Below are 24744 nucleotides of genomic sequence, written 5' to 3'. Positions count from 1 at the left end.
CATGAACTCATTCTTTTTTATGGCTGCATAGGATTCCGTGGTGGATATGTGCCACATTTTCTTAATCCAGTCTGTCACTGATGGACATTTGGGTTGATTCCAAGTCTTGCTATTGTGAATAGTGCCGCAATAAATATACATGTGCATGGTGTCTTTATGGCAGCATGATTTATAATCCTTTGGGTATATACCCAGTAATGGGATGGCTGGGTCAAATGGTTATTTCTAGTTCTAGATCCTTGAGGAATCGCCACACTGTCTTCCACAATGATTGAACTAGTTTACAGTCCCACCAACAGTGAAAAGTGTTCCTATTTCTCCACATCCTCTCCAGCACCTGTTGTTTCCTCACTTTTTAATGATCACCATTCTAACTGGTGTGAGATGGTATGTCAATGTGGTTTTGATGTGCATTTCTCTGATGGCTGTGATGATGAGCATTTTTTCATGTGTCTGTTGGCTGCATAGATGTCTTCTTTTGAGAAGTGTCTGTCATATTCCTTTGTCCACTTTTTGATGGGTTGTTTGTTTTTTCTTGTAAATTTGTTGAGTTCTTTGTAGGTTCTGGATATTAGCCCTTGTCAGATGAGTAGGTTGCAAAAATTTTCTCCCATTCTGTAGGTTACCTGTGCACTCTGATGGTAGTTCTTTTGCTGTGCAGGAGCTCTTTAGTTTCATTAGATCCCATTTGTCAATTTTGGCTTTTGTTGCCATTGCTTTTGGTGTTTTAGACATGAAGTCCTTGCCCATGCCTATGTCCTGAATGGTATTGCCTAGGTTTCCTTCTAGGGTTTTTATGGGTGTAGGTCTAATGTTTAAGTCTCTAATTCATCTTGAATTAATTTTTGTATAAGGTGTAAGGAAGGGATTCAGTTTCAGCTTTCTACTTATGGCTAGTCAGTTTTCCCAGCAGCATTTACTAAATAGGGAATCCTTTCCCATTTCTTGTTTTTGTCAGGTTTGTGAAAGATCAGATGGTTGTAGACATGTGGTATTATTTCTGAGGGCTCTGTTGTTCCATTGGTCATATCTCTGTTTTGGTACCAGTACCATGCTGTTTGGTTACTGTAGCCTTGGAGTGTAGTTTGAGGTGAGGTAGCGTGTTGCCTCCAGCTTTGTTCTTTTCACTTAGGATTGTCTTGGCAATGCGGGCTCTTTTTTGCTTCCGTATGAACTTTAAAGTAGTGTTTTCCAATTCTGTGAAGAAAGTCATTGGTAGCTTGATGGGATGGCATTGAATCTGTAAATTACCTTGGGCAGTATGGCCATTTTCACAATATTGATTCTTCCTATCCATGAGCATGGACTGTTCTTCCATTTGTTTGTGTCCTCTTTTATTTCATTGAGCAGTGGTTTGTAGTTCTCCTTGAAGAGGTCCTTCACATCCTGTAAGTTGGATTCCTAGGTATTTTATTCTCTTTGAAGCAATTGTGAATGGGAGTTCACTCGTGATTCAGCTCTCTGTTTGTCGTTATTGGTGTATAAGAATGCTTGTGATTTTTGCACATTGATTTTGAATCCTGAGACTTTGCTGAAGTTGCTTATCAGCTTAAGGAGATTTTGGGCTGAGACAATGGGGTTTTCTAAATATACAATCATGTCTTCTGCAAAGAGGGACAATTTGACTTCTTCTTTTCCTAATTGAATACCCTTTATTTCTTTCTCTTGTCTGATTGGCCTGGCCAGAATTTCCAACACTATGTTGAATAGGAGTGGTGAGAGAGGGCATCCCTGTCTTGTGCCAGTTTTCAAAGGAATTTTCCAGTTTTTGCCCATTCAGTATGATATTGGCTGTGGGTTTGTCATAAATAGCTCTTATTATTTTGAGATATGTTCCATCAATATCGAATTTATTGAGAGTTTTTAGCATGAAGGGCTGTTGAATTTTGTCAAAGGCCTTTTCTGCATCTATTGAGATAATCATGTGGTTTTTGTCTTTGGTTCTGTTTAAATGCTGGATTACATTTATTGATTTGTGTATGTTGAACCAGCCTTGCATCCCAGGGATGAAGCCCACTTGATCATGGTGGATAAGCTTTTTGATGTGCTGCTGGATTCGCTTTGCCAGTATTTTATTGAGGATTTTTGCATCGATGTTCATCAAGGATATTGGTCTAAAATCCTCTTTTTTATTGTTTCTCTGCCAAGCTTTGGTATCAGGATGATGTTGGCCTCGTAAAATGAGTTAGGGAGGATTCCCTCTTTTTCTATTGATTGGAATAGTTTCAGAAGGAATGGTACCAGCTCCTCCTTGTACCTCTGGTAGAATTCAGCTGTGAATCCATCTGCTCCAGGACTTTTTTGGTTGGTAGGCTGTTAATTATTGCCTCAATTTCAGAGCCTGCTATGGTCTCTTCAGGGATTCAACTTCTTCCTGGTTTAGTTTTGGGAGATTGTATGTGTCCGGGAATTTATCCATTTCTTCTAGGTTTTCTAGTTTATTTGTATAGAGATGTTTATAGTATTCTCTGATAGTAGTTTGTATTTCTGTGAGGTTGGTGGTGATATCCCCTTTATCATTTTTTATTGTGTCTATTTCATTCTTCTCTCTTTTCTTCTTTATTAGTCTTGCTAGCAGTCTATCAATTTTGTTGATTTTTTCAAAAAACCGATATACAATTTTATTTGTCAATTATACTTCAATAGATCTGTAGAAAAGAAAACTCACTTTTAAAAATTTACATCCGTTTTTGTCTACGGACCCACATTTTAACAGATTCCAGAACTGGCGGATTTGGGCTTTTAGCAGTAAATCAATTTTTACACACAGTCTACTTTTCTCTATGTTCAGACCAGCTTCTATCCATATTTCCAGGTCATTGGGGGTGAAAGCAAGATTCTCTTTTCAGTATTCCTAATCTTACAAAAACGCTTTTCTCCCAAGCCCTTTTGTCACTCCTCCCTTGGACAAGGGAAGACTGATGTGATGGGTCAGATTCAGGAGCACTATCAGCAGTACCACCGTCCAACGTGACATTCATGCATTTAGGACATGGCCATGCTCTTCCCTCTCACAATACCAAAGTAATAAGTTGAGCCAGTGCTTGCTGTGAAGGCTGGGCTCTGCCACATTACTCCCCATTCCTTTCTTCTCACTGGAGATTTGGGGCTCTGTTGTCTGCACACTTGGGGTCAGCTGGTGATAAGTTGCAGTTAGAGAGTGGAAGAGATCCTGCTTCTTTCTTGAGACTAAATTTGTTCTTTTATTCAACTCGACCAGAAGATTCTTTGTTGAGGGGTTATAGAAACTGGCCCAGTAAGGGATATTGTAGGTATCTGTGTGTATGTCTGCATTATGGAAAGCCTTGTGACAGAGCAGAGCAACAGCATAAGACATAAAGTAAAGCATTCTTGTCTACTCCAAACAAATACTTGCCCCATACTGTCAGATTTTCACCAGTGACCCCACATATTCAGATGTATCTCAGTGACACTGAAACGTTACATTGTACCCATTAAGATAAGTATGCCCTCAGGCTTTGCCATGCTCCCATCCAGAGGTCAGTACTTGGTGTTTTCAGGCATGGCTGGTAGATTCCATCCGTGAAAAGATAAGGTAAATGTCTGCTGGTGTGAGGACAGTCAAGGTCTGTTGGTGTGAGGACGGTCAAGGCCTCCTGAATCCCAGTGGTTCCCTTACACCTGTTTTTCCCTCAGAGGTTCATGCATCAGCCTCAGTCACAGAAAGACAGTGTTCTGCTTCTTAAATGATCTCATAAAAAAAAAAAAAAAAAACAGGTTTTCCTCATTGGGACCTCATTTTAGCTCTCTGAACTTTGAACTTGACATTTAGACAGTCCAAATTGCAAACACATCTCATGGCTGACTCACTGGCTTCTGCCATTTCTCATTTGGAATTGGCCACTTTCGTTTATCTTCAGTACGTATTCTCCCATATCTAAATCATCATCATCATCTTTCTTTACATAGAATGTTATTTTATATAAAGTTGACCTTTGAAAAGGGTTTGAACTCTTTAAGTCCCCTTCTACGTGGATTTTTAAAAATAAGTATATTGGAAAATTTCTGGAGTTTGTGACAATTTGAGAAAACTCAAAGGTGAACTGGTAGCCTCGAAATATGGGGAAAAAAAGTTTAGTATGTCATACATGCATAAAATGTATGTAGATAACTAGTCTATTTCATCATTCACTATCATAAAATATATATAATATATATAAACATCTTATAAAAAATTAAAAGTTATCAAAATATGCACACACAAAAACAGAACATACATTGTACCACTCGCAGTCAAGAGAAATGTAAACAAATGTAGAGATGTAGTATTGAATCATGACTGCATAAAATTAACTGTAGCATATACTGTACTACTGCAATAACTTCTTATCCACCTTATGATGCTATTGTGGTGAGCTCAAGTTTTTAAAATATCAGCTTAAAACTCCATGTGATGGTAATGATCGCCACTTGAGCAATTTCTCCCTCTAGTAAATTAGGTATCACAGAAAAAGTATCTCTCATGTTCTTGCATGTTTTTCATCATGTTTAGTGCAATATCCTAAACCCTGAATAACACCATGAAACCTACACAAAGTGCTACTAGTGATTCTGGAAGTTCTCCCAAGATTTAGAGAAGAGTCATGACATTCCAAGAAAAAGTTGAATTGCTTGATATGTACCATAGATTGAGGTCTGAAGCTGTGGTTGTCCGCCATTTCAAGATAAATTAATCCAGCAAAGGACCAGTGTAAAAAAAGAAAAGGAAATTTGTAAAGTTGTCACTGCAGGTATGCCAGCAGGCGCTAAAACCTTGCATTTTTGGCAAAATACCTTTTTATCTCGTATTGAAAATGCAGCTTGTATGTGGTGCAGGACAGCTCTAGAAAGGGATTCGAGAAAAAGTGAAGTGATTATATGAGAACTTAAAGAAAAAAAAAGGCGAATGATATAAATCTGCAGAATTTAATGCCAGCAAATGATAGGCTAATCATTTTAGAAAGAAGTTTGGCTTTTTCTTAAAAAAAAAAAAAAAAAAAAGTCAGAATAACAGGAGAAACAGCTTCTGCCAACCAAGAGGCAAGTGAGTTCGCAGACACTATTAAGAAAATCATTGAGGGGTGGCCAGGCACAGTGGCTCACTCCTGTAATCACAGCACTTTGGGAGGTCAAGGCGGGCAGGTTGTCTGAGGTCAGGAGTTTGAGACCAGCCTGACCAACATGATGAAACTCAGACTCTAGTAAAAATACAAAACATTAGCCAGGCGTGGTGGTGCGCACCTGTAATCCCAGTGACTTGAGAGGCTGAGGCAGGAGAATTGCTTGAGCCTGGGAGGTGAAGGTTGCAGTGAGCCGAGATTGCACCACTGCACTCCAGCCTGGATGACGGAGTGACATTCCATCTCAGGAAAGAGAAGAGAGGGAGAGAGAGAGAGAGAGAGGAGGAGAGAGAGAGAGAGAGAGAGGAAAAGAAAAGAAAAGGAAAGGAAAGAAAAGAGAAAGAAAATCATTGAGGGGAAAGGGTATTTGTCATAACAGGTTTTAATGCAGATGGAAGTGCCCTATTCTGGAAAAAAGTCACAAAGGACATTTATTAATAAGGAAGATAAATGAGCACTAGGACTTAAGGCAGGAAGGGATAGGCTATCTCTACTGTTTCGTGCAAATGCAGTCAGCCTTATAATTGGAACTGCTGCTAACCCCTGTGCTGGAAGGGAAAAAATAAGTAACAGTTGGCAGCCTTTTGATTGTACAACAAGAAGGCTGGACAATGAGACATTTCGCTGAATGGTTACATTTACACCTTGTCCCTCAAGTCAGGAAGTACTTTGCTAGTAAGAGACTACCTTTTAAAGTTATTTTTATTTTGAACAATGTCCCTGAAGACCCAGAGTCCTCTGAGTACAATACCAAAGGCGTAGAAGTAGTCTACTTGCCCCCCAACACAATGTCTCTAATCAGCCTCTAGATCAGGGGATCACAAAGATCTTTAAGTCTCATTATATATGGTAATCTAAGAAAAAGATGATCAACACTGTGGAAGAGAATCCTGATAGAAAGAACATAATGGAAGTCTAGAAGGATTACATCATTGAAGATGCCACCGCTGTACAGTGAAAGCTATAAAAGCCATCAAGCCCCAAACAATAAATTCCTGCTGGAGAAAACTGTCCAGATTTTGTGTAAGATTAACAGGATTATCGTGGGACGATCAAGGACATCATGAAAGAGATTGTGAATATTGAAAAAAACAGGGTGGGAGGTGATGGATTTCAAGATATGGATCTCAGAGAAATTCAAGAGCTAATGGACACCACACAGAGGAATTGACAGAATAAAATTTGATGGAGACAAGTGCTTTCAATGCCAAACGATGATAAGGAAGACAGAATAAGCAATGCCAGAAAACAAATTGACATTAGATAATATGGCAGTAGAGTTCCAATGATTTAAGACTGCTTTTGATTTCTTTTAGGACACGGACCTTCTATGATACAGGCACTGAAATGAAAGCAAACAGTGGGAGGAGGATTGGTACAGTATAGAAACATTTTTAGAAAAATTAAAAACAAAAAAGTCAGACAGAAATTACACTGTGTTTCTGTACAGTTACACAAATGTGCCTGCCTCTCCTACCTCGCTTCCACCTGTTCCACCTTTTCCACCTCTACTACAACCTGATACAGAAAGACCAACTCCTCTTTCTCCTCCTCCTTCTCATCCTAGTCATTGTAAAGATGACAAGGATGAAGACCTTTATGATGATCATATTCAAACATTCACTTATGAATAGTAAATTTATTCTTCTTTATGATTTTCTTATGTTTTCTTTTCTCTAGCTTACTTTATTGTAAGACACAGTATATAATAGGTATAACATACAAAATATGTGTTAATTAACTACTTATGCTATCAGTAAGGCTTCTGCTCAATAGTAGGCTATTAGTAGTTAATTTTGACACGGAATCAAAAGTTATACACAGATTTTTCAACTACACGGTGGGGGGGGAGGGTCAGTGCTCCTAATCTTGTGTTATTCAAGGGTCAGCTACCCACACATTTTACGTTCGGATAGACAACACACATCACTACTGTCTTTTTGCTTTTCAGCTGTTACTAAGTTGTATATTGAAAATATTTTGGCACATTCTTATGGTACCTAGAAAAAAGCTGCCCTATATACCCAAACGAAAGGATCTGCAGAGAGAAATGATTTATCTGATGACAAATTTTTCCTTTATGACCACCATCTGAATAAGCTCACAAGTATGCTAGTTAATCAGTGTCTCTCTGTGGCCTGTATTAACTGTCTAGAGCTGCTGGTTACCATTAAAAACCAATGTTGCACTTTACATAAGCTCTCATCATAGTCTTTTCCTCTGTCCTCCCCAAGTAAATCCCATTGTGAGGCCACTCCAATGCTGCATGCACCACTACGTAAACTAATTCACAGGGGATCATTGCAAATTTCTACCCACTTCATGTCTCAGGAGAGGGAAAGGAAAGAACTTATGGCAAGAAATCAGAACATTACACTGATTTCAATATGAGAAGAACGTCTTCATTTCACTTCATTCAAAATCAAAATGTTGTTTACAATTTTCTATCAGCTTGATAACATTCAGGCCCACAGTGAATTATAACAAAAACATACATCTTGGGAAATATATCACTAAAATTCTGAAATACACGAGTTCCACTGTTTCATTACTCTACAGCACTTGCAAAATCGTCCTCGGTATCTAATGAATATGGAGCCAACATTTTTATGTCTTGTGAAATTAAATTCTCTATTTCATTTAGAATTTTGATATAATGAATTTCCAATACCAGCAGCAGGGCAAATTCCATCTGGAATTCCTTGTTATGTCCCTGAGAAGATGATTCAGTTTCACCCTCTGTGCCCCATGTGAGGAATCCTCCATAGGATATTATACAAAAGCCTTAATATTTCATTTCTTTTTTCCTTTAACAGCAATGCATGCGTCAGTCTACTACCTTTGCAATATGTGTTTCCCACACAGACACATGAATGCAGCTTGCTTCTGAAAGTGGAGTGCCTTCTTGTCCTTGTCCCTTTCCCTGCAGCTTTATTACTGGTGAGATGTCAGCAACTAGCTTTTCACCAAAACCAATGCCTCAAGTGGGACCTTTCTTATGTAAGTTTTACAAACAGCTTTAGTTTCTCATAGCTAATGTTAAGAGCTTGTGGTAAGGAAAAGAAAAGGGGAGCTTGTGGAATTTCATCTTGATCACTGCACAGCCATCAGGAAGACGCGTTTCTGTGCTTTCTTCCTGCTCCTGGCTTCGTTGTCACCCTGTGGTACAACCTCCTGTCTCCTCCTCCTTGCTCCCTCATCTCCTCTGCCTCTGCTCTGTTTGCTGCTATCTATTATCTATCGATTATCTACCTGTCTATCTATCTATCTATCTATCTATCTATCTATCATCTATCATCTATCTATCTCCTTTTTTTCTCTCTCTCTTCCCCTCCTTCCTGCATCGTTTCAGTCCTCCAACTGGCTTTCAATTCCATCCTTCTCCCATCCATGCTTTCTCCTTCTATATTCCAGGCTTGGGACTCTTTCATCACTTTGCTCTTCCACACACATCCCTGTCTGTTTCCCCACTACCAGGGAAGCCAACATGTGGAAGACCATCAGTACATACATATGTCTACCAGTCTCTCTGTCAAACCATGCATCTTTTCCATTGGTTTCTCAACTCATTCGTTCATTCATTCATTCATGCCTCCAACAAACATATTTGAGATTCTAATATATAACAGGCACCGGACTAGGCAGGCTCTTAGGATATACAGTGGAGAAGAAAAACGACAATGATACTTTCACCCTGGGGCTTTCACTGCGTGGGGAGAGAGATGTTTCAAAACGAATCCCTCTAAAATATGTATCATTATGACATATACTGGGATAAACGATATAGAGGAAGTTTCCAGAGCACTAAGAGAAAGGAAAAGAGCAAATTAATTAAATTGAGGATGAAGTGGTTTGTGGCCAGAAAATGCTATCATGAAGAAGTGACATTTAGGCTGAGGACTTGGAAATAAGCATGAGGTAGAAGTGAACAGCAAAGAGGGTGACCAGTTCAGGGGTATTGGGAGCAAACCTATAAAGTCAGTCACTAAGACCAACAAGCATGGCTTCAACAGGGGCCTAAGAGAAGGTCAGAATAGTTCAAGCAAGGGGAGGGTGGGGATACGATAGGGTCAGAGGGTTGAGAAAACCATTTCCAGCTCATATCACTGTTCTTGCCATTCTTTTAGGCAAGGTCCCATTCTTGTTGCCATTCATTTATATGATCCTTTTGTTTGCATTCTCTACTCCCACTCTGCACTGCTCATCTAAATGTACCATTCTAATATGTTTATTATTTACCATTTTTCTTATATGATGAAAAACACGTAATGTGTGACATGTGTTCTTACTTTATGTGAGATTATCTTTAGCTATATCATTATGTGTATATATAATATGATATATAGATAGATATGGATATCTCATACTGGTATATTTTTTTTTTTTTTTTTTTTTAGAGACAGGGTCTCACTCTGTCACCCAAGTTGCAGTGCAGTGGCATCCTCTAACTTACTGCAGCCTGGAACTCCTGGGCTCAAGTGATACTCCTGCCTCAGTCTCCCAAGGACTACAGGCACGTCCCACCACTCCTGGCTAATTTTTAAATTTTTCATAGTGACTGGGCCTTACTATATTGGTGAGGTTGATCTTCAACTCCTGGCCTCAAGTAATCTTCCTGCCTCGCCCCTACAAAGTGCTGGATAACAGGTGTGAGCCACCATGCCTGGCTTCTTTACAGCTTTATTAATTATAATCGGCTTATGTTAGACTGAGCATATTTCACATATACGATCTAATGAGTTTTGGTATCACACCTGCGAAACAATCATTATAGTAAAGATAATGAACATCTGTATTACAAGCAAAAATATCCTCGGGCTCCTTGAAATTCCAGATTTTAATAAACGTAATCTATTCCCTGCACCCTTTTTTTTGGTTAACTTCTTTCAGACAGCATATTTTCAGATGCATTTAGGTTGTCGTAAGTGTCAACAATTCATTTCTTTTTAATGCGCTGTAGTATTCCATTGTATGGACATACAATTTCATAATTCATCTCCCTGTTGATGGACACTTGGGTTGTCTTCAGGCTTCGGCTATTACAAATAGGTTTGCTATGAATATTCATAAACAAGTAATCATATGAAAATATATTTTCTTTTCTCCTGTGTATGTCTTGGAATGGAATGGCTGGTTTATGGGGGGTGAATATTTAACTGGGTAAGCGACTACCAAACCATTTTCCGAAGTGTTTTCGTGACTCAGAAGCTCCACATCATTGCTAGCACTGGGTACAATCAGTTATTTTAATTTCAATCATGCTCGTGTATCTACAACGGTATTTACATTTGATTTTAATCTGCATTTCCTGAATGATAAATGATGGTATCTTTTTGTGTGGTTATTAGCCATCTGTATATCTTCTTTGGTGAGGTAGTCTGTTGGAGTCTTTTGTCCGTATTTATGGTTGAGTATTTGCTTTCTTATAATTGAGTTATAAGACTTCTTTAGAGTCTAGAAGTGCCCTGCGTTGGATATAGATATATGAATTCTAAATATTTTATCACAGACTGTGGATTTCTCTTTCAATTTCAAAAGAATGGCTTTTAAAGGCCAAAAACTTTGATTATGGTGGAATCAAATGTATTGATTTTTTTTTTCCTTTATAGTTTGTGTTTTGGGAGTCTCATTTTGAAAATCTTTGCCTAAACCAAAAAGATGAAGAAAGTTGTAATTTCCCCAAAGAGGGCATTACATAAGGGTAAAGGATTCAATTCAACAAGAAGACTTAGCTACCCTAAATATATACTCACCCAACAAGAGGAGCACTGGCACCCAACAACAGGATCACTCAGATTCATAAAACGAGTTCTTAGAGACCGACAGAGGGACTTAGGCAACCACAAAATAATAGTGGGAAACTTCAACACCCCACTGACAGACAGTATTCGACAGATCATCAGGCAGAAAACTAACAAAGTTATCCGGGATCTGAACTCGATACTTGACCAAATAGACTGAACAGACTATTCTACAGGACTCTACGCCCCAAAACAACAGTATGTACATTCTTCTCATCTGCACATGAAACATACTGTAAAACTGACCACACAATTGGCCATAAATCAATTTTCAGCAAAATAGAAAAAAACAAAAAAAAACAAAAAATTACCAACCACCCTCTCAGACCACAATACAATAAAAACAGAAATCAATAGTGAGAAGATCATTGAAAACCACACAACAACAAGGATATTAAACAACCTGCTCCTGAGTGACTTTTGGGTAAACAATGAAATCAAGGCAGAACTCAATAAATTCTTTGAAATTAATGAAAACAAAGCTACCACATACCAGAATCTCTGGGACACAGCTAAAGCAGTGTTAAGAGGAAAGTTTTTAGTGCAAAATGCCCACGTCAAAAAGTTAGAAAGATCTCAAATTAATAATCTAACATCATACCTAGAGGAACTAGAAAAACAAGAGCAAGTCAACCACCAAGCTAGCAGAAAACAAGAAATAACCAAAATCAGAACTTAACTGAATGAAATTAAGTTGCAAAAAACCACACAAAAGATCAATGAAACCAGGTGTTGGTTATTTGAAGGAAAAAATAAGACTGATAGACCACTAGCTAGATCAATTTAAAAAAAAAAAAAAAAGAGGGAAGATCCTAATAAACACACTCAGAAATGACAGAGTGGACATTACCACTAACCCCAGAGAAATACCAAAAGACCCCAGAGACTATTATGGACACATCTATATGTGAACACGAGCTAGAAAACCTATAAGGAATCAATAAATCTTGGATACATACACACGCCCAAGACGGAGCCAGGAAGAAATTGGTTCCCTGAGCACACCAATAATGAGCTCCAAAATTGATTCAGTAATAAATAGCCTACCAACAACAACAACGACAACAACAACAACAGGACCTGAGGAATTCACAGCTAATTCTACCAGATGTACAAAGAAGAGGTGGTGCCAGAAACTATTCCAAAAAAACTGTGGAGGAGGGACTTCTCCCCAGCATCGTTTTGATACCAAAATCTGGCAGACACACACACACAAACACACACACACACACACACACACACACACACAAAGAAAACTTCAGGCCAATATCCTTGATGAACATCGATGCGAAAATCCTCAACAAAACACTGGCAATCCGAACCTAGCAGCACATCAAAAAGCTAATCCGCCACGATCAAGTAGGCTCCATCCCTGGGATGCAAGTTTGGTTCAACATATGAAAATCAATAAATGTGATTCATCATATAAACAGATCTAAAGATGAAAAACGCATGATGATCTCAATAGATGCAGAAAAGCCTTTTGATAAAAGTTAACATCTCTTCATGGTAAAAACTCTCAATAAACCAGATATTGAAGGAACATACGTCAAAATAATAAAAATCCATCTGTGACAATCCCACGGCCAGTATCACACTGAATGGGCAAAACCTGGATGCATTCGCCTTGTAAACCGGCACAAGACAAGGTTGCCCTCTCTCATCACTCCTACTCAACACAGTATTGGAAGGACCTGGTCAGGGCGACCAGGCAAGAGGAATAAATAAAGTGCATCCAAATAGGAAGAAAGGAAGTCAAACCACCTCTGTTTGCAGATGACATGATTCTATATCTAGAAAACCCCATAGTCTCGGCCCAAAAGCTCCTTCAGCTGATAAACAACTCGAGCGAAGTTGTAGGATACAAAGTCAATGTACGAAGATCACTAGCATTCCTATACACCACCAACAACCAAACTGAGAGCCAAATCAGAAAGGCAATTCCATTCCCAATTGCCACACACACAAAAATAAAACACCTAGGAATACAACTAACCAGGGAGGTGAAAGATCTCCACAATGAGAATTACAAAACACTGCTCAAAGAAATCAGAGCAGACAAGAACATATGGAAAAACATCCCATGCTCATGGAAAGGAAGAACAAATGTCATTAAAGTGGCTACACTGCCTAAAACAATTTATAGATTCAATGCTATTCCCATCAAACTACCAAGGACATTCTTCACAGAGCTAGAAACAATTATTTTAAAATGTACATGGAACCAGAAAAGGAGCCCGGATAGCCAAGGTAGTCGTAAGCAAAAAGAACTGTACTGCAAGGCGACAGTCACCAAAACAGCATGGTACTGGTACTGGTACAAAAACAGGCACATAGACCAATGGAACAGAATAGAGAGGCCATAAATAATGTCGCACATCTACAACAAGCTTTTCTGTTTTTCTGACAAAGCTGACAAAAACAAGAGGTGGGGAAAAAGACTCCATATTCTATCAATGGTGCTGGCTAGCCATATACAGAGGATTGAAGCTGGAGCTCTCCCTTACACTATATACAAAACTCCACATGAGGTGGATTAAAGGCTTTAATGTAAAACCCAAAACCATAAAAACCCTGGAAGACAACCTAGGCAATACCACCCTGGACATAGGAGCGGGCAAAGTTCTCACGACAAAGGCACCAAAAGCAACCGCAACAAAAGTAAAAATTGACAAATGGGATCTAAGTAAACTTAGAGCTTCTGCACGGCAAAAGAAACTATCAACAGAGTAAACAGACAACCTACAAAGTGGGAGAAAATTTTTGCAGCACTGTTCATCTGACAGAGGTCTAATATCCAGCATCTATAAAAAGCCTAAACAAATGTACAAGAGAAAAACAAACAACCCTGTTAATAAGGGGGCAAATGACATGAACAGACCCTTCTCAAAAGAAGACATACATGTAGCCAAGAAGTAGATGAAAAACAGCTCAATATCACTGATCACTAGAGAAATGCAAATCAAAACCACAACGAGATACCATCTTGCAACAGTCAGAATGGCTATTACTAAAAACAGAAAAGAGCAGATGCTGGCGAGGTTGCCGAGAAAAAGAAACCCACACACACTGTTGGCGGGAGTGTACATTAGTCCAACCATTGTGGAAAGCAGTATCGCAATTCCTCAAAGAGCTAAAAGCAGAACTACCATTTGACCCAGCAATCCTATTACTGGGTATATAGCCAGAGGAATATAAAGCATTCTACCATAAAGACACATGCACCCGGACTATTGACTGCAGCACTGTTCACAATAGCAAAAACATGGAATCAACCCAAATGCTTATCAACGACAGACTGGATAAGGAAAATGTGGTGCGTATACACCATGGAATATTATGCAGCCATAAAAAAGAACAGGGCCATGCCTTTCGTGGGAACATGCATGGAGCTAGAGGCTATAAGCTCAGCAAAGTAACGCAGGAACAGAAAAGCAAATCCCACATGTTTTCACTTATAATTGGGAGCTAAATGATAAGAACTTATGAACACAAAGAAGGAAACAACAGACACTGGGGTCTACTTAAGGGGGAGGGTGGGATGATGCAGAGGAGCAGAAAAGAGATAACTATTGGATACTGAGTTCAATACCCAGGTGATGTAGTCATGTGTGCAACAAATCCCCGTGACACGTGTTTATCTATGTAACAAGCCTTCACATGTACCCTCCAACATAAAAGTTTTAAAAAATGTTACAGTGCAAGTCTACTGATGATCAATTCTTTCAACTTCTGTATGTCTAAACACCTACTATTTTAACTTCATTTAAAAAGATATTCATTGAGTACAGACTTAAGAGTTGACATTTATTTCTATTTCACGATTTTAAAGATGGTGTGCCACATGACTTCTGACTTGCATATTGCTAATGAGAAGTGTGCTGTCATTCATTTCTTTGGACATTTAAATGTTTCTTATGTTTCTATCGGATTTTCTAGTTACTTAGGAGAAAGGATAAATCTCTGGGAGAGCAGATAGGTAAAATGTCAGGAATGCGTCCCATGCATTCTCTGTGCATAGCCCCTCGGATATACTTTAGATTATGCGTGGCAACATGGATGCATCCTGAAAGCACAGGGCTCAGTGAAATACTTGTATTTCCAGCCATGATGGATTAACAGGAACCGGATTTACGGTCTCGCCTAAATACGTACAAATCAAAAAAATTATAAGGCTTGACGTTATGGCATCACCTGCATATGGGACAGTGATCGCTGAGAGAAAGGGAACCTGACCAGGTGAGCACTCTGATCACCCAATTCCACCAACTTGTTGCCCAGATAGAGTTTGCAGGCTGCAGCACAGGGGAGCTGAACAGGACACAGCCTGGCGGACAGTCTGAGTGAAGGACACAGAGTTGAGAGCTCAAGAGGTCCATAGGACCAGAATTTGCCGGGAGTAATGGAGAGGAGACAGCTGCACAGAGAGGCAGCTCTGGAGACCCTTCAGAGCTTGCCTGTCTGGATGCAGTGTATGAGAAAGGGGGGAGTGGTGATCGATGACTCCCAGTTTCTGGAGTGAGTGGTTGTGTGGATAATGGTGCCATTTACTGAGATTGTGAAGATGGGTGGGGCGGGGGGATGTGTGAGTGTATGGGAGGAGTGAGTATACCAAGTGACCGGTTTTGGACAGGTGAACCATGAAGAGCCCTTGAGACATCCAAGTGGAAATGTCACGTAGGTGGGTGAATGTATGTACTTGGACCTCAAAAGTGAAGTTCAGACTGAGGTTGTAGATTTTTGGAGTGATTAGCATGTAGCACTTTCTGAAGGCTTTTGTTTGTAGGGTGTGTTTCTCTCCCGCAGAGGACATGTTACAGGGGAAGGGCTAAAGAGACACAGGCAGCTGATAGGAGAGATTGATATACAACAGCTGGAGAAAGCCACAGAGACAGGCAGAATGGATACTGGTCAGCGGAGAGTAAAAGCTGCGGTCCTAGCAATATCTTCCATTCATACACAGGGGTCCTGGTGAGGCTGACATAAAAACAAATATAAAAATCTACTACAAATTTTACAAACAGTCCAGGTTCGACTGCAGACGAGACCACAGCATTTTCTGCCTCAAAAGACATCCGAGCTGAGATGTCACATAGGCGGGTGAATGTACTATGCACTTGGACCTCAAAAGTGAAGTTTGAACTGGGCTTGTAGATTGTGGAGTAATTAGTCAGACACACAGGTGTCTGATTGTCCTGACGGATACCAGGAGGGTCTCAGCGGCAGCGTGATTGTATCACTGATAAGGAAGAGGCCTGACAATCTAAGCAGAGAGTGGACCCGGTGGAGCAATTCTCATACCTGGATGGACCCACATAGAGCCGCAGAGGCGGGGGGGCGGGGAGAGGGCGGGGGTGGGGCTCTGTCTCCCTGTGTCCTGAATGCAGAGCATGAGCTTAGGCCTTCTACAGCACAAACCTTGCTTCTTTGGGACAGATGTTGGGGTGGGAGAGGTCTGTCACTCAAACGGAGGTGCCTCAGTCCCCAGGCCAGCAGGAGCAGGAGGTGGGCTTTGGAGTCCGGAAGACCCAGGCCCAAATTTTGCATTTTCTGTTTCCTGGCTCTGTGGTCTAGTTCATGCAGTGTGTCTGTGCCTCAGCTTCCTGATCTGTCAAATGGGGATGCTGACATCCACCTCCCAGCGCTGCTGTGAGAGGAAGAAAAGCCCCAGCACAGATCCCTCTGTGACATACAAGCTGCATAAAGGGTAGCTGAGGAAGCAGATGTTCCCAGGATGTCTGGGGGCCAGAGAGTTGGCTAGTGGAGAAGCACACAATGCGAAGTGCCATCCTCTGGCCGTGTCCATTTCGTAGCCCCGCAGGTTGAGGATTTCCACTTGTTGCAGTTTAGAGACCCAGCTTATTAATTGTGAGACCTCGCTAATTGTGACCTAAGGGGTCATGCCGGGGAAACGGGGCATAGTGTATCCCAGACCAGGCTGGAGGAGTTTGGGTGAAAGGGCAGGGCAGGACAGAGAAGCATTGTGCAAAAGTGGGGGGACTGAGAAGAGATGATTGGGTGGGTCGAGCTGCACTGCAGGGTATGAGTGTGCGCGCCCGCAGTAGGAGGAGGAGGAGGAGAGGTGAAGTGGATCTGGCGGGAAGAGCCCCCCCACCCTACCTTCGACCCCACCGCCCACCCACCCGCGGAATCGCATGCGCACTGGAGACCTGGAGGAAAGGGCTTTTGTTGGGAAAGCGGGCGGGCTGGAGGGGTCCGCGCATGCGCAGGCTACCCAGCCGCGGGGGGTGCACGGAGAAAAGGGGCGGGGTGGTCCGGGCTGCTGTGCTGGCAGCAGTAGGCGAGGGCGCGGCTGCGGGGTTCCTGGTGCTGAGGACGGACGCCATTGGAGCCCCAGAGAAGGTAAGGATCCAGCCCCAGACAGGACCGGGAGAGGGCGAGTGGAACCCGACACGCTGCGCCCTCCCTCCGCCTCCGGATCTGAACAAAGCCCAAGCACTCAGAACCGGAACCCCATTAGACCCAAGGTCTAGATAGGAGCCCCCATCACCATCAGACCCAGGCGCCCCGATCTGAGCCCTACTGAAACCGGAGCCCAGGATCCTCACCCCTTTAGCGGACCCGTGTGCTGCGAGCTGAGCTCCCTTGGAGCGGAGGCCCCACCCCCACCCCAACCACTCCTAGATTACTCGAACTGAGCTGACCGCTTGCCCCCTTCCTGGAGTGCCCAGTCCTCGCGTTTGAGATCTCCAGCGCTCCGATTGGAGCCTCACCTAGGTCTGAGGCCCCCACTCCATCCGCCTCTAGTGCTCTAGTCTGAGCCCCACCTAGGCCCCCCGCCCGGACCTAGCCAAAAGGTCCCTGGGATTCTGTTTCGCAGAGCTTGCCGCTTGCCGCTGTCCCCGTTGTCTGAGCTCTCCCATCTGCTCCCCCTTCATCCCGGTCCCCTTCTCTGGCCCTTAAATCCAAACCCTTTGTTTCTCTCTTCCCCAATGCATCCCCTTCGGGACTCTTCGGACCCCAGCCCTCCAGAACACCCCCTCTTCAAATCTAGCCGCTGGGATGGCGAGTCTGCCCATCCTAAACTCCGCTTTCAGTGCGGTGCCTCCTGCGACCTCCTCTGTCCCTTTCCGTGGGCTCTGTCCCTGACCAGGTCTACCCCATCAGAAAGCCAAACCGTCTTCCCCCCCCCTCCCCCCCCCCCCTACTGCCTAATATTGCCTAGTAACCTGATGATTGTCGCCCCTCACCTCCCGAGAGATCCCGCCTCCCAGTGGATCCCGCCCCCTCCCCCTGCAGCTGCTTCACCCTCCCTCTCAGGCTGAGCTCTCATCTCCCTGGGACCCGCAGCATGGCTGAGGGAAGCTTCAGCGTGCAATCGGAAAACTACAGTGTTGAAGACATGGATGAGGGTAGCGACGAAGTCCGGGAGGAAGAGATGGTTGAAGGCAACGACTATGAAGAATTCGGTGCGTTTGGTGGCTACGGCACCCTCACCAGCTTTGACATCCATATCCTCAGAGCCTTCGGAAGCTTGGGTCCAGGCCTTCGCATCTTATCGGTGAGGCCACCTGCTGGCCTGGGCCTTTCCCCTGTGAATGGGGGAGGGAGGAGGGGGGAGCAAGGAGGGTTGTGTGGGAAAGGACTGCCCAGCTTCCCCAAACCTTTCCTCTCCTGCTCGGAAGAAGAGGATTTGGGAAGGTCTTGGGGTGTTCAGGGCTGACTGCTGGGAAGAGGCTGGCCAGCACAGGCAAGCTAACACAAGTGTGTCGTCGAGTGACCTGCCGTCCCCAACCCCTCTCTCTGGCCTTGCAGAATGAGCCCTGGGAACTGGAAAACCCTGTGCTGGCCCAGACCCTGGTGGAGGCATTGCAACTGGATCCGGACACACTTGCCAATGAGACCGCCGCCCGTGCTGCCAACGTAGCCCGCGCCGCCGCCTCCAACCGTGCGGCTCGGGCCGCTGCCGCCGCTGCCCGTACCGCCTTCACTCAGGTGGTCGCTAGCCACCGGGTGGCCACGCCGCAGGTCTCAGGAGAGGATACCCAGCCCACGACCTACGCCGCCGAGGCTCAGGGGCCCACCCCTGAGCCACCCCTTGCTTCTCCGCAGACCTCCCAGATGTTAGTCACCAGTGAGATGGCTGCCCCCGGGGCCCCGGTGACCTCCACACAGTCCCAGACAGGCTCCCCGGCCCAGGAGGCTGCTACCGAGGGCCCTAGTAGGGCCTGTGCTTTCTCTCAGGCTCCGTGTGCCAGGGAGGTGGACACCACCCGGCCCAGCACAGCCTTCCTGGGTCAGAATGATGTCTTTGATTTCACTCAGCCGGCGGGGGTCAGTGGCATGGCCTTCCCTCGCCCCAAGAGACCTGCCCCAGCCCAAGAGGCTGCCACGGAGGGCCCCAGTGCTGCCTCCGGTGTGCCCCAGACTGGACCTGGCAGAGAGGTGGCAGCCACCCGGCCCAAGACCACCAAGTCAGGGAAGGCGCTGGCCAAGACTCGGTGGGTGGAGCCTCAGAACGTTGTGGCAGCAGCTGCTGCCAAGGCCAAGATGGCCACGAGCATCCCTGAGCCGGAGGGTGCAGCTGCTGCCACTGCTCAGCACAGTGCTGAGCCCTGGGCCAGGATGGGAGGCAAGAGGACCAAGAAGGTGAGATCCCCCTGCCCCCTGCCACCTCCACACCCCCTTGCTCCTGTCCTTTCCTTCTCCTCCCTTTCCTGCTCCTCTCCTCCCTCTCCTCTCCCCCTTCTTCCTCTCTTCTCCTCTTTCCTCTCCTTCTCTCCTCACCTCCCCTCTCCTCCCCTCCTCTCCTCTCAGCTAGTCCATGTTTCTCCAACACAAGTTTGCTGAGCATGTTTTCACTCCACGTAGTCCCTACCCTCAGGACTGGTGGGAGAAGAGGCTGGCTCAGTGCCTGGCACTTAGTAAGCATGCAGCACATGCCAGCCGCTGCTGGTACTGCTCTTATTTCCAAGAGCCTGCTACGGGTGAGGTGCGTGCGGGGCGTTTTGGCACGGGGAGCCTGGTAGCCCTGAGTCTCTCCTCTTTCCAATGATACAGTCCAAGCACCTGGATGATGAGTATGAGAGCAGCGAGGAGGAGAGAGAGCCTCCTGCGGTCCCACCCACCTGGAGAGCATCACAGCCCTCATTGACGGTGCGGGCTCAGTTGGCCCCTCGGCGCCCGGTGGCCCCGAGGTCCCAGATACCCTCAAGGCACGTACTGTGCCTGCCGCCCCGCAACGTGACGCTTCTGCAAGAGAGGGTAAGAAGCCCACCCTCCCCCATCTCCCTCCTCTCCTCCCTTGTGGGCCATGTCTCTGCCCTCACCCATGCCTTGACCTCCCCGCATGTTCCTCCTTCTCCAGGCAAATAAGTTGGTAAAATACCTGATGATTAAGGACTACAAGAAGATCCCCATCAAGCGCGCAGGTAGGCAGCCTGTGCCCCCTTCGCCATCCCCTAGTCTGTGGGCATCCCTTTGCCTGGGTGCTGCGGCTGGTCCCCTCCGTCGCCACAGGACGGGGTCCTGGCTGCACCACCCTCGGCGGGGTTGACCAAGGGGCTACAGCTCTATGACCCCTGCTCAGCCCAGGTGCTTTCTCCAACTCTTCCCCCTCCTGCAGACATGCTGAAGGATGTCATCAGAGAATATGATGAACATTTCCCTGAGATCATTGAACGAGCAACGTACACCCTGGAAAAGGTGGGTGCAGGATGGGTGCAGGATGGGAGTAGCTCTGTGGAGGAAGAGCGGGCATAGGGTGGGGCGACCCTGCAGCCCCTCAAGGCCCAGTCTCTGGAGCCATCTCTAACCTCTCCGACTCTGAGCTTCCACTGCACTGGCGGTTTGACTCGTGCTTCCTGCCCTCGGCTTCTCTCTCTCATGCTCTCTGAGTGTCTCGCCATCTCGCCAGGTGGGTCTCATCGCCTCTGCCAGCATCAGCTCCCACAGCGAAGGTCCTCCGTGTGCTGTCTTCTTCCGCCCTCGCTCACGAGTTTGGATTCCTTGCTGAGGAGCAGTTCTAACAGGGAATCACTGTCTGCCAGCAGGTTGCCCAGCATGGGGTTTGGATCTCACACTCTGTTTTCTCCCCCATGTAGAAGTTTGGGATCCACCTGAAGGAGATCGACAAGGAAGAACACCTGTATATTCTTGTCTGCACACGGGACTCCTCAGCTCGCCTCCTTGGAAAGTAAGAAAGGGAAAGCGGGTTGTGGCCTTCCTCGGTGGTGTCCCTTCCCTGCCCACACCCCTTCAGTGAAGCAGGAAGACGGGGCTTGAGTGCGGTGCATGGCTCCCACACACAGTGAGGGCTGCCTGGTGACTGCTGGATGAAAGGAATGATAGCCTGGGGTGAGGCCTTGCTGCCGTCAGGTCTCCCCAAGCTGCTGCCGGGCTTTACCCCCAAAGCTTCGGAGGAAAGTGGCTTGCCTCTTCCTCCTGCCTGCCTGGCCTGGGCCCGGCAGAGCTGGCCTAGGGGAGAGCTTCCTCTTCAGTGTAGGTCCTGATGTGGAAGGGGCAGGAAAGGTCTGGAGCCATCATCTCTGGACACACGTTTGCCATTTGCAGAGCTTCGGCTCCCTGCCTCGCCCTGTCCTTCAGGGAAGTGTTAGTACCCATGTTATAGAGGAGGTGATTAAGTCTCAGGCGGAGGTGCGAATGGTCTTCCAGCAGCTAGTGAACCATGCCTGTCCTGGGAAGAGTTCCCCTCAAGCTGGGAAACCTGAGAGAGGCTAGTTGGGAGAGCCTGGTGGTGTCTCTCAGGCAAATAGCTGCTACACAGGATTTCTCTTTCTACACCTTTAGAACCAAGGACACTCCCAGGCTGAGTCTCCTCTTGGTGATTCTGGGCATCATCTTCATGAATGGCAACCGTGCCAGCGAGGGTGAGTGGCTGGACCTGCAACTGGGGGGCTGCCCGTAGTCTCATCTTCTGGGTGCCAAACTCTCGTACCTCCTCTCCCCTCGCAGCTGTCCTCTGGGAGGCACTACGCAAGATGGGACTGCGCCCTGGGTATGATTGGCCTCTCCAGCTCCTCCCCTCGGTGCTATCCTCTGGCCAAAGAGGTCCCGGGATTGCAATAGCCTGGTGGTCTGGCGCAAGGGCGTGGGGCGCCCTGGGCTCGGTAGAGAGCAAAGGGTCTCACCGGGGCGGATGGGGAAGCGGTGCCGGACGCTGCTCAGCCCCCTCTCTGCTCTGTGGCCCCAGATGACATCTAAGAGAGACAGTCAGAGTCAGGGGCTCCATCAAATCCCTACCTGGGGCCTCCCTGACCAACAGTCGTCTGGCCTCCGCTCCATGCCCAGGCCTCCACGGCGACTCCCCGTGGGCTGGGAAGTCATAGTCATGCTAGGGAGGGCCCTTGCCACCGCCTCTGCTCATGGATTCCTTTCCTTGCCCTCAGGGTGAGGCACCCATTCCTCGGCGATCTGAGGAAGCTCATCACAGATGACTTTGTGAAGCAGAAGTAAGTATCACCTGAGCTAACTGCGACTCTCACTCGAGCATACCTTGTGTGCTGGTCTGGCTGAGAAAGCAGTTCCCTGTCCCACATCTTCAACTGGAGGGATGGGTGCCTCTGGCCTGGGAGTGAGTGGCAGTGGGGGTATGCGAGCGTGTGGGGAGCCGAAGGTCAGGGGGGTCTTGGGAAAAGGGAGCGCACGTCACCTGAGAACACGGTGTGGGGTGTGATAACGGCCACCATCTCCTTGAGCACCTGCCCTGTAGACTGACACGAGAGTTCCCCCCTGGTTTACACCTAAGGAACCTGGAGCTCAGAGAGGGGACGCCTCTGAGCATGGCTCCCAGCTGGTAAGGGCCTCAGCCCAACTCTCCTGATTTTCAGGCCAGGGCCCACCCTCTCCCTGTCCCTGGAGGACTTGCCAACGCACAGGCGCGCATGCACACCAACAAAGGGTCAGGACTTGAGGAGGATGCCTGGAGCACGCTTCTCCTGGCTGACTGTTTCTTCCTTTCCAGTCGTTTCCTCTGGTGGGCCTCTCCAGGGCTCCGCCGGGATGTGGCCAAGACCCTCAAGGTGGGGTGTGCTCAGAGCAGGCGGCCTGAAGAATGGCTCCTCTGTTTACAACACACCCAACAGGAAGCTGGGGCCATTGTGATGAGGGGCACAAACTTGTGGCCTCGCTACAGACAAATGCCCCACATGTGGCCCCCCTGCACCTCCGCATGGCTTCCGGGGAGGACCAATGGCAAGAGGCTTTGAAGGCCTCACTTTTGCAGGCAGAAGTCCTGGGAGTGGGTTTGGGCATGAGTGAAGGGCTGGAGGGGCAGGGCAGTCCTCTTCCAGGAGCTGAGCTGCAGCATCGGGTTGAGGAGGGGCCCCCTGGAACCCATCCGTTCAGCAACAGGTCTGCTTGGCTAGAAGCAAAGTTTACTTTCCTCTCATGCCAAGGTACCTGGAATACAAGAAGATCCCTAACAGCAACCCACCTGAGTATGAATTCCTCTGGGGCCTGCGAGCCCGCCATGAGACCAGCAAAATGAGGGTCCTGAGATTCATCGCCCAGGTAAGGGAGAGCCTCTGTTGGGTGCCCGGCACTGGGGGTGGTGCTCTCCATACCTTGCTTGTTTCTTGGTCAAGGCCTCCTTCCCATTACCCCATATTCCAGTGAGGGTACCGAACACTCACAGAAGCACCAGAGCACCCTACACGAGGTCACAGATGGGGTAAAATCCCAGGTCTGGCACAGGATAGTAGGAGTCCCTGATCCCTGTGGTCCTGATTTTGCCGTCATTTCGCAAAGCACACGGGACAGGGCGAGGCGGGCCGTGGGTGCTCAGCCACTGTGGGGTAGCTCTGTGTCTATGCTTGCCCTTTTCCTCCACAGAATCAGAACCGAGACCCCCGGGAATGGAAGGCTCATTTCTTGGAGGCTGTGGATGATGCTTTCAAGACAATGGATGTGGATATGGCCGAGGAACATGCCAGGGCCCAGATGAGGGCCCAGATGAATATCGGGGACGAAGCTCTGATTGGACGGTGGAGCTGGGATGACATACAAGTCGAGCTCCTGACCTGGGATGAGGACGGAGATTTTGGCGACGCCTGGGCCAGGATCCCCTTTGCTTTCTGGGCCAGATACCATCAGTACATTCTGAATAGCAACCGTGCCAACAGGAGGGCCACGTGGAGAGCTGGTGTCAGCAGTGGCACCAATGGAGGGGCCAGCACCAGCGTCCTAGATGGCCCTAGCACCAGCTCCACCATCCGGACCAGAAATGCCGCCAGAGCTGGCGCCAGCTTCTTCTCCTGGATCCAGTAAGAGTTTCAGCAGAGAAATGAGACTCTGCAGGAGGGCTGCGGAGGGGGGTGAGATGTCAGAGGGAGGGCCGGGATGGGGGCGTTGGGGGCAATGGCAACAGCATGGACGGACACTTATTTGTTACGTATATCCCTCCCTGGTTCGCGTGTGTCCATGGATGTTGTCACTTTGGTTCTTGTGCTTTTACAGGCACCGTTGACGAACTGCAGCGATCTTACTGGCCAAGCCAGAGTGCCTCCTCTCAGATTCCTTCTCGACACAGCACCCTAGGCAGCTTCTTCCTGTCAGTCAGAGGTGGCATGCAAGATGAAGCTCTCTTTGCTCTTCCTGCTTTCATTTTGTGCTTTTCCTTGCGCTTTCATGTTTTGGGTATCAGTGTTACATTAAAGTTGCAAAATTAATTTGGACGTTTCTTCCTTTACCTGCACACCCGTTGCTATACCTGGCCATGCTTGGGCTTGTAGCAAGGACATTTCTTCAGGCTCTCTGGGATAGGTGGGCCCCACCTCTGCCAAAAAGGCCCACAGGGACAGGTGGGATGCTGGGAGGTGCAGAGGTTGGTTACACTTGAGTGT

The 24744-nt window shown here is 46.4% G+C and overlaps 1 protein-coding gene and 1 non-coding gene across 3 annotated transcripts; both read left to right on the top strand.

Moving 5' to 3' along the window:
• The first annotated feature begins 17141 nt into the window (after window positions 1–17141).
• Window positions 17142–24570, top strand: LOC117077943 (melanoma-associated antigen D4). 2 transcript variants are annotated; one of them, XM_033201495.1, is made up of 13 exons: window positions 17142–17284; window positions 18233–18443; window positions 18698–19531; window positions 19943–20146; window positions 20250–20313; window positions 20508–20587; window positions 20986–21077; window positions 21692–21771; window positions 21857–21899; window positions 22291–22353; window positions 23299–23413; window positions 23735–24165; window positions 24359–24570. In XM_033201495.1, exons 2-13 carry the CDS (start codon window positions 18234–18236, stop codon window positions 24366–24368), a joined length of 2226 nt encoding a protein of 741 aa, XP_033057386.1. In that variant the 5' UTR covers window positions 17142–17284; window position 18233; the 3' UTR covers window positions 24369–24570. The 2 variants fall into 2 exon arrangements, with proteins under 2 accessions (XP_033057386.1, XP_033057385.1); XM_033201494.1 differs by having other exon boundaries at window positions 18203–18443.
• Window positions 22926–23053, top strand: LOC117078668. Its single transcript, XR_004435103.1, has one exon. It is a non-coding gene; the product is annotated as a small nucleolar RNA SNORA11 (small nucleolar RNA).
• Window positions 24571–24744: the final 174 nt, after the last annotated feature.

The sequence above is a fragment of the Trachypithecus francoisi genome, unplaced genomic scaffold, assembly GCF_009764315.1.
Source record: "Trachypithecus francoisi isolate TF-2019V2 unplaced genomic scaffold, Tfra_2.0 Lachesis_group6, whole genome shotgun sequence".
Lineage (NCBI taxonomy): Eukaryota > Metazoa > Chordata > Mammalia > Primates > Cercopithecidae > Trachypithecus > Trachypithecus francoisi.
Note: the sequence above shows the minus strand (reverse complement) of the source record. Positions and strands in the feature narration are given on the sequence as shown.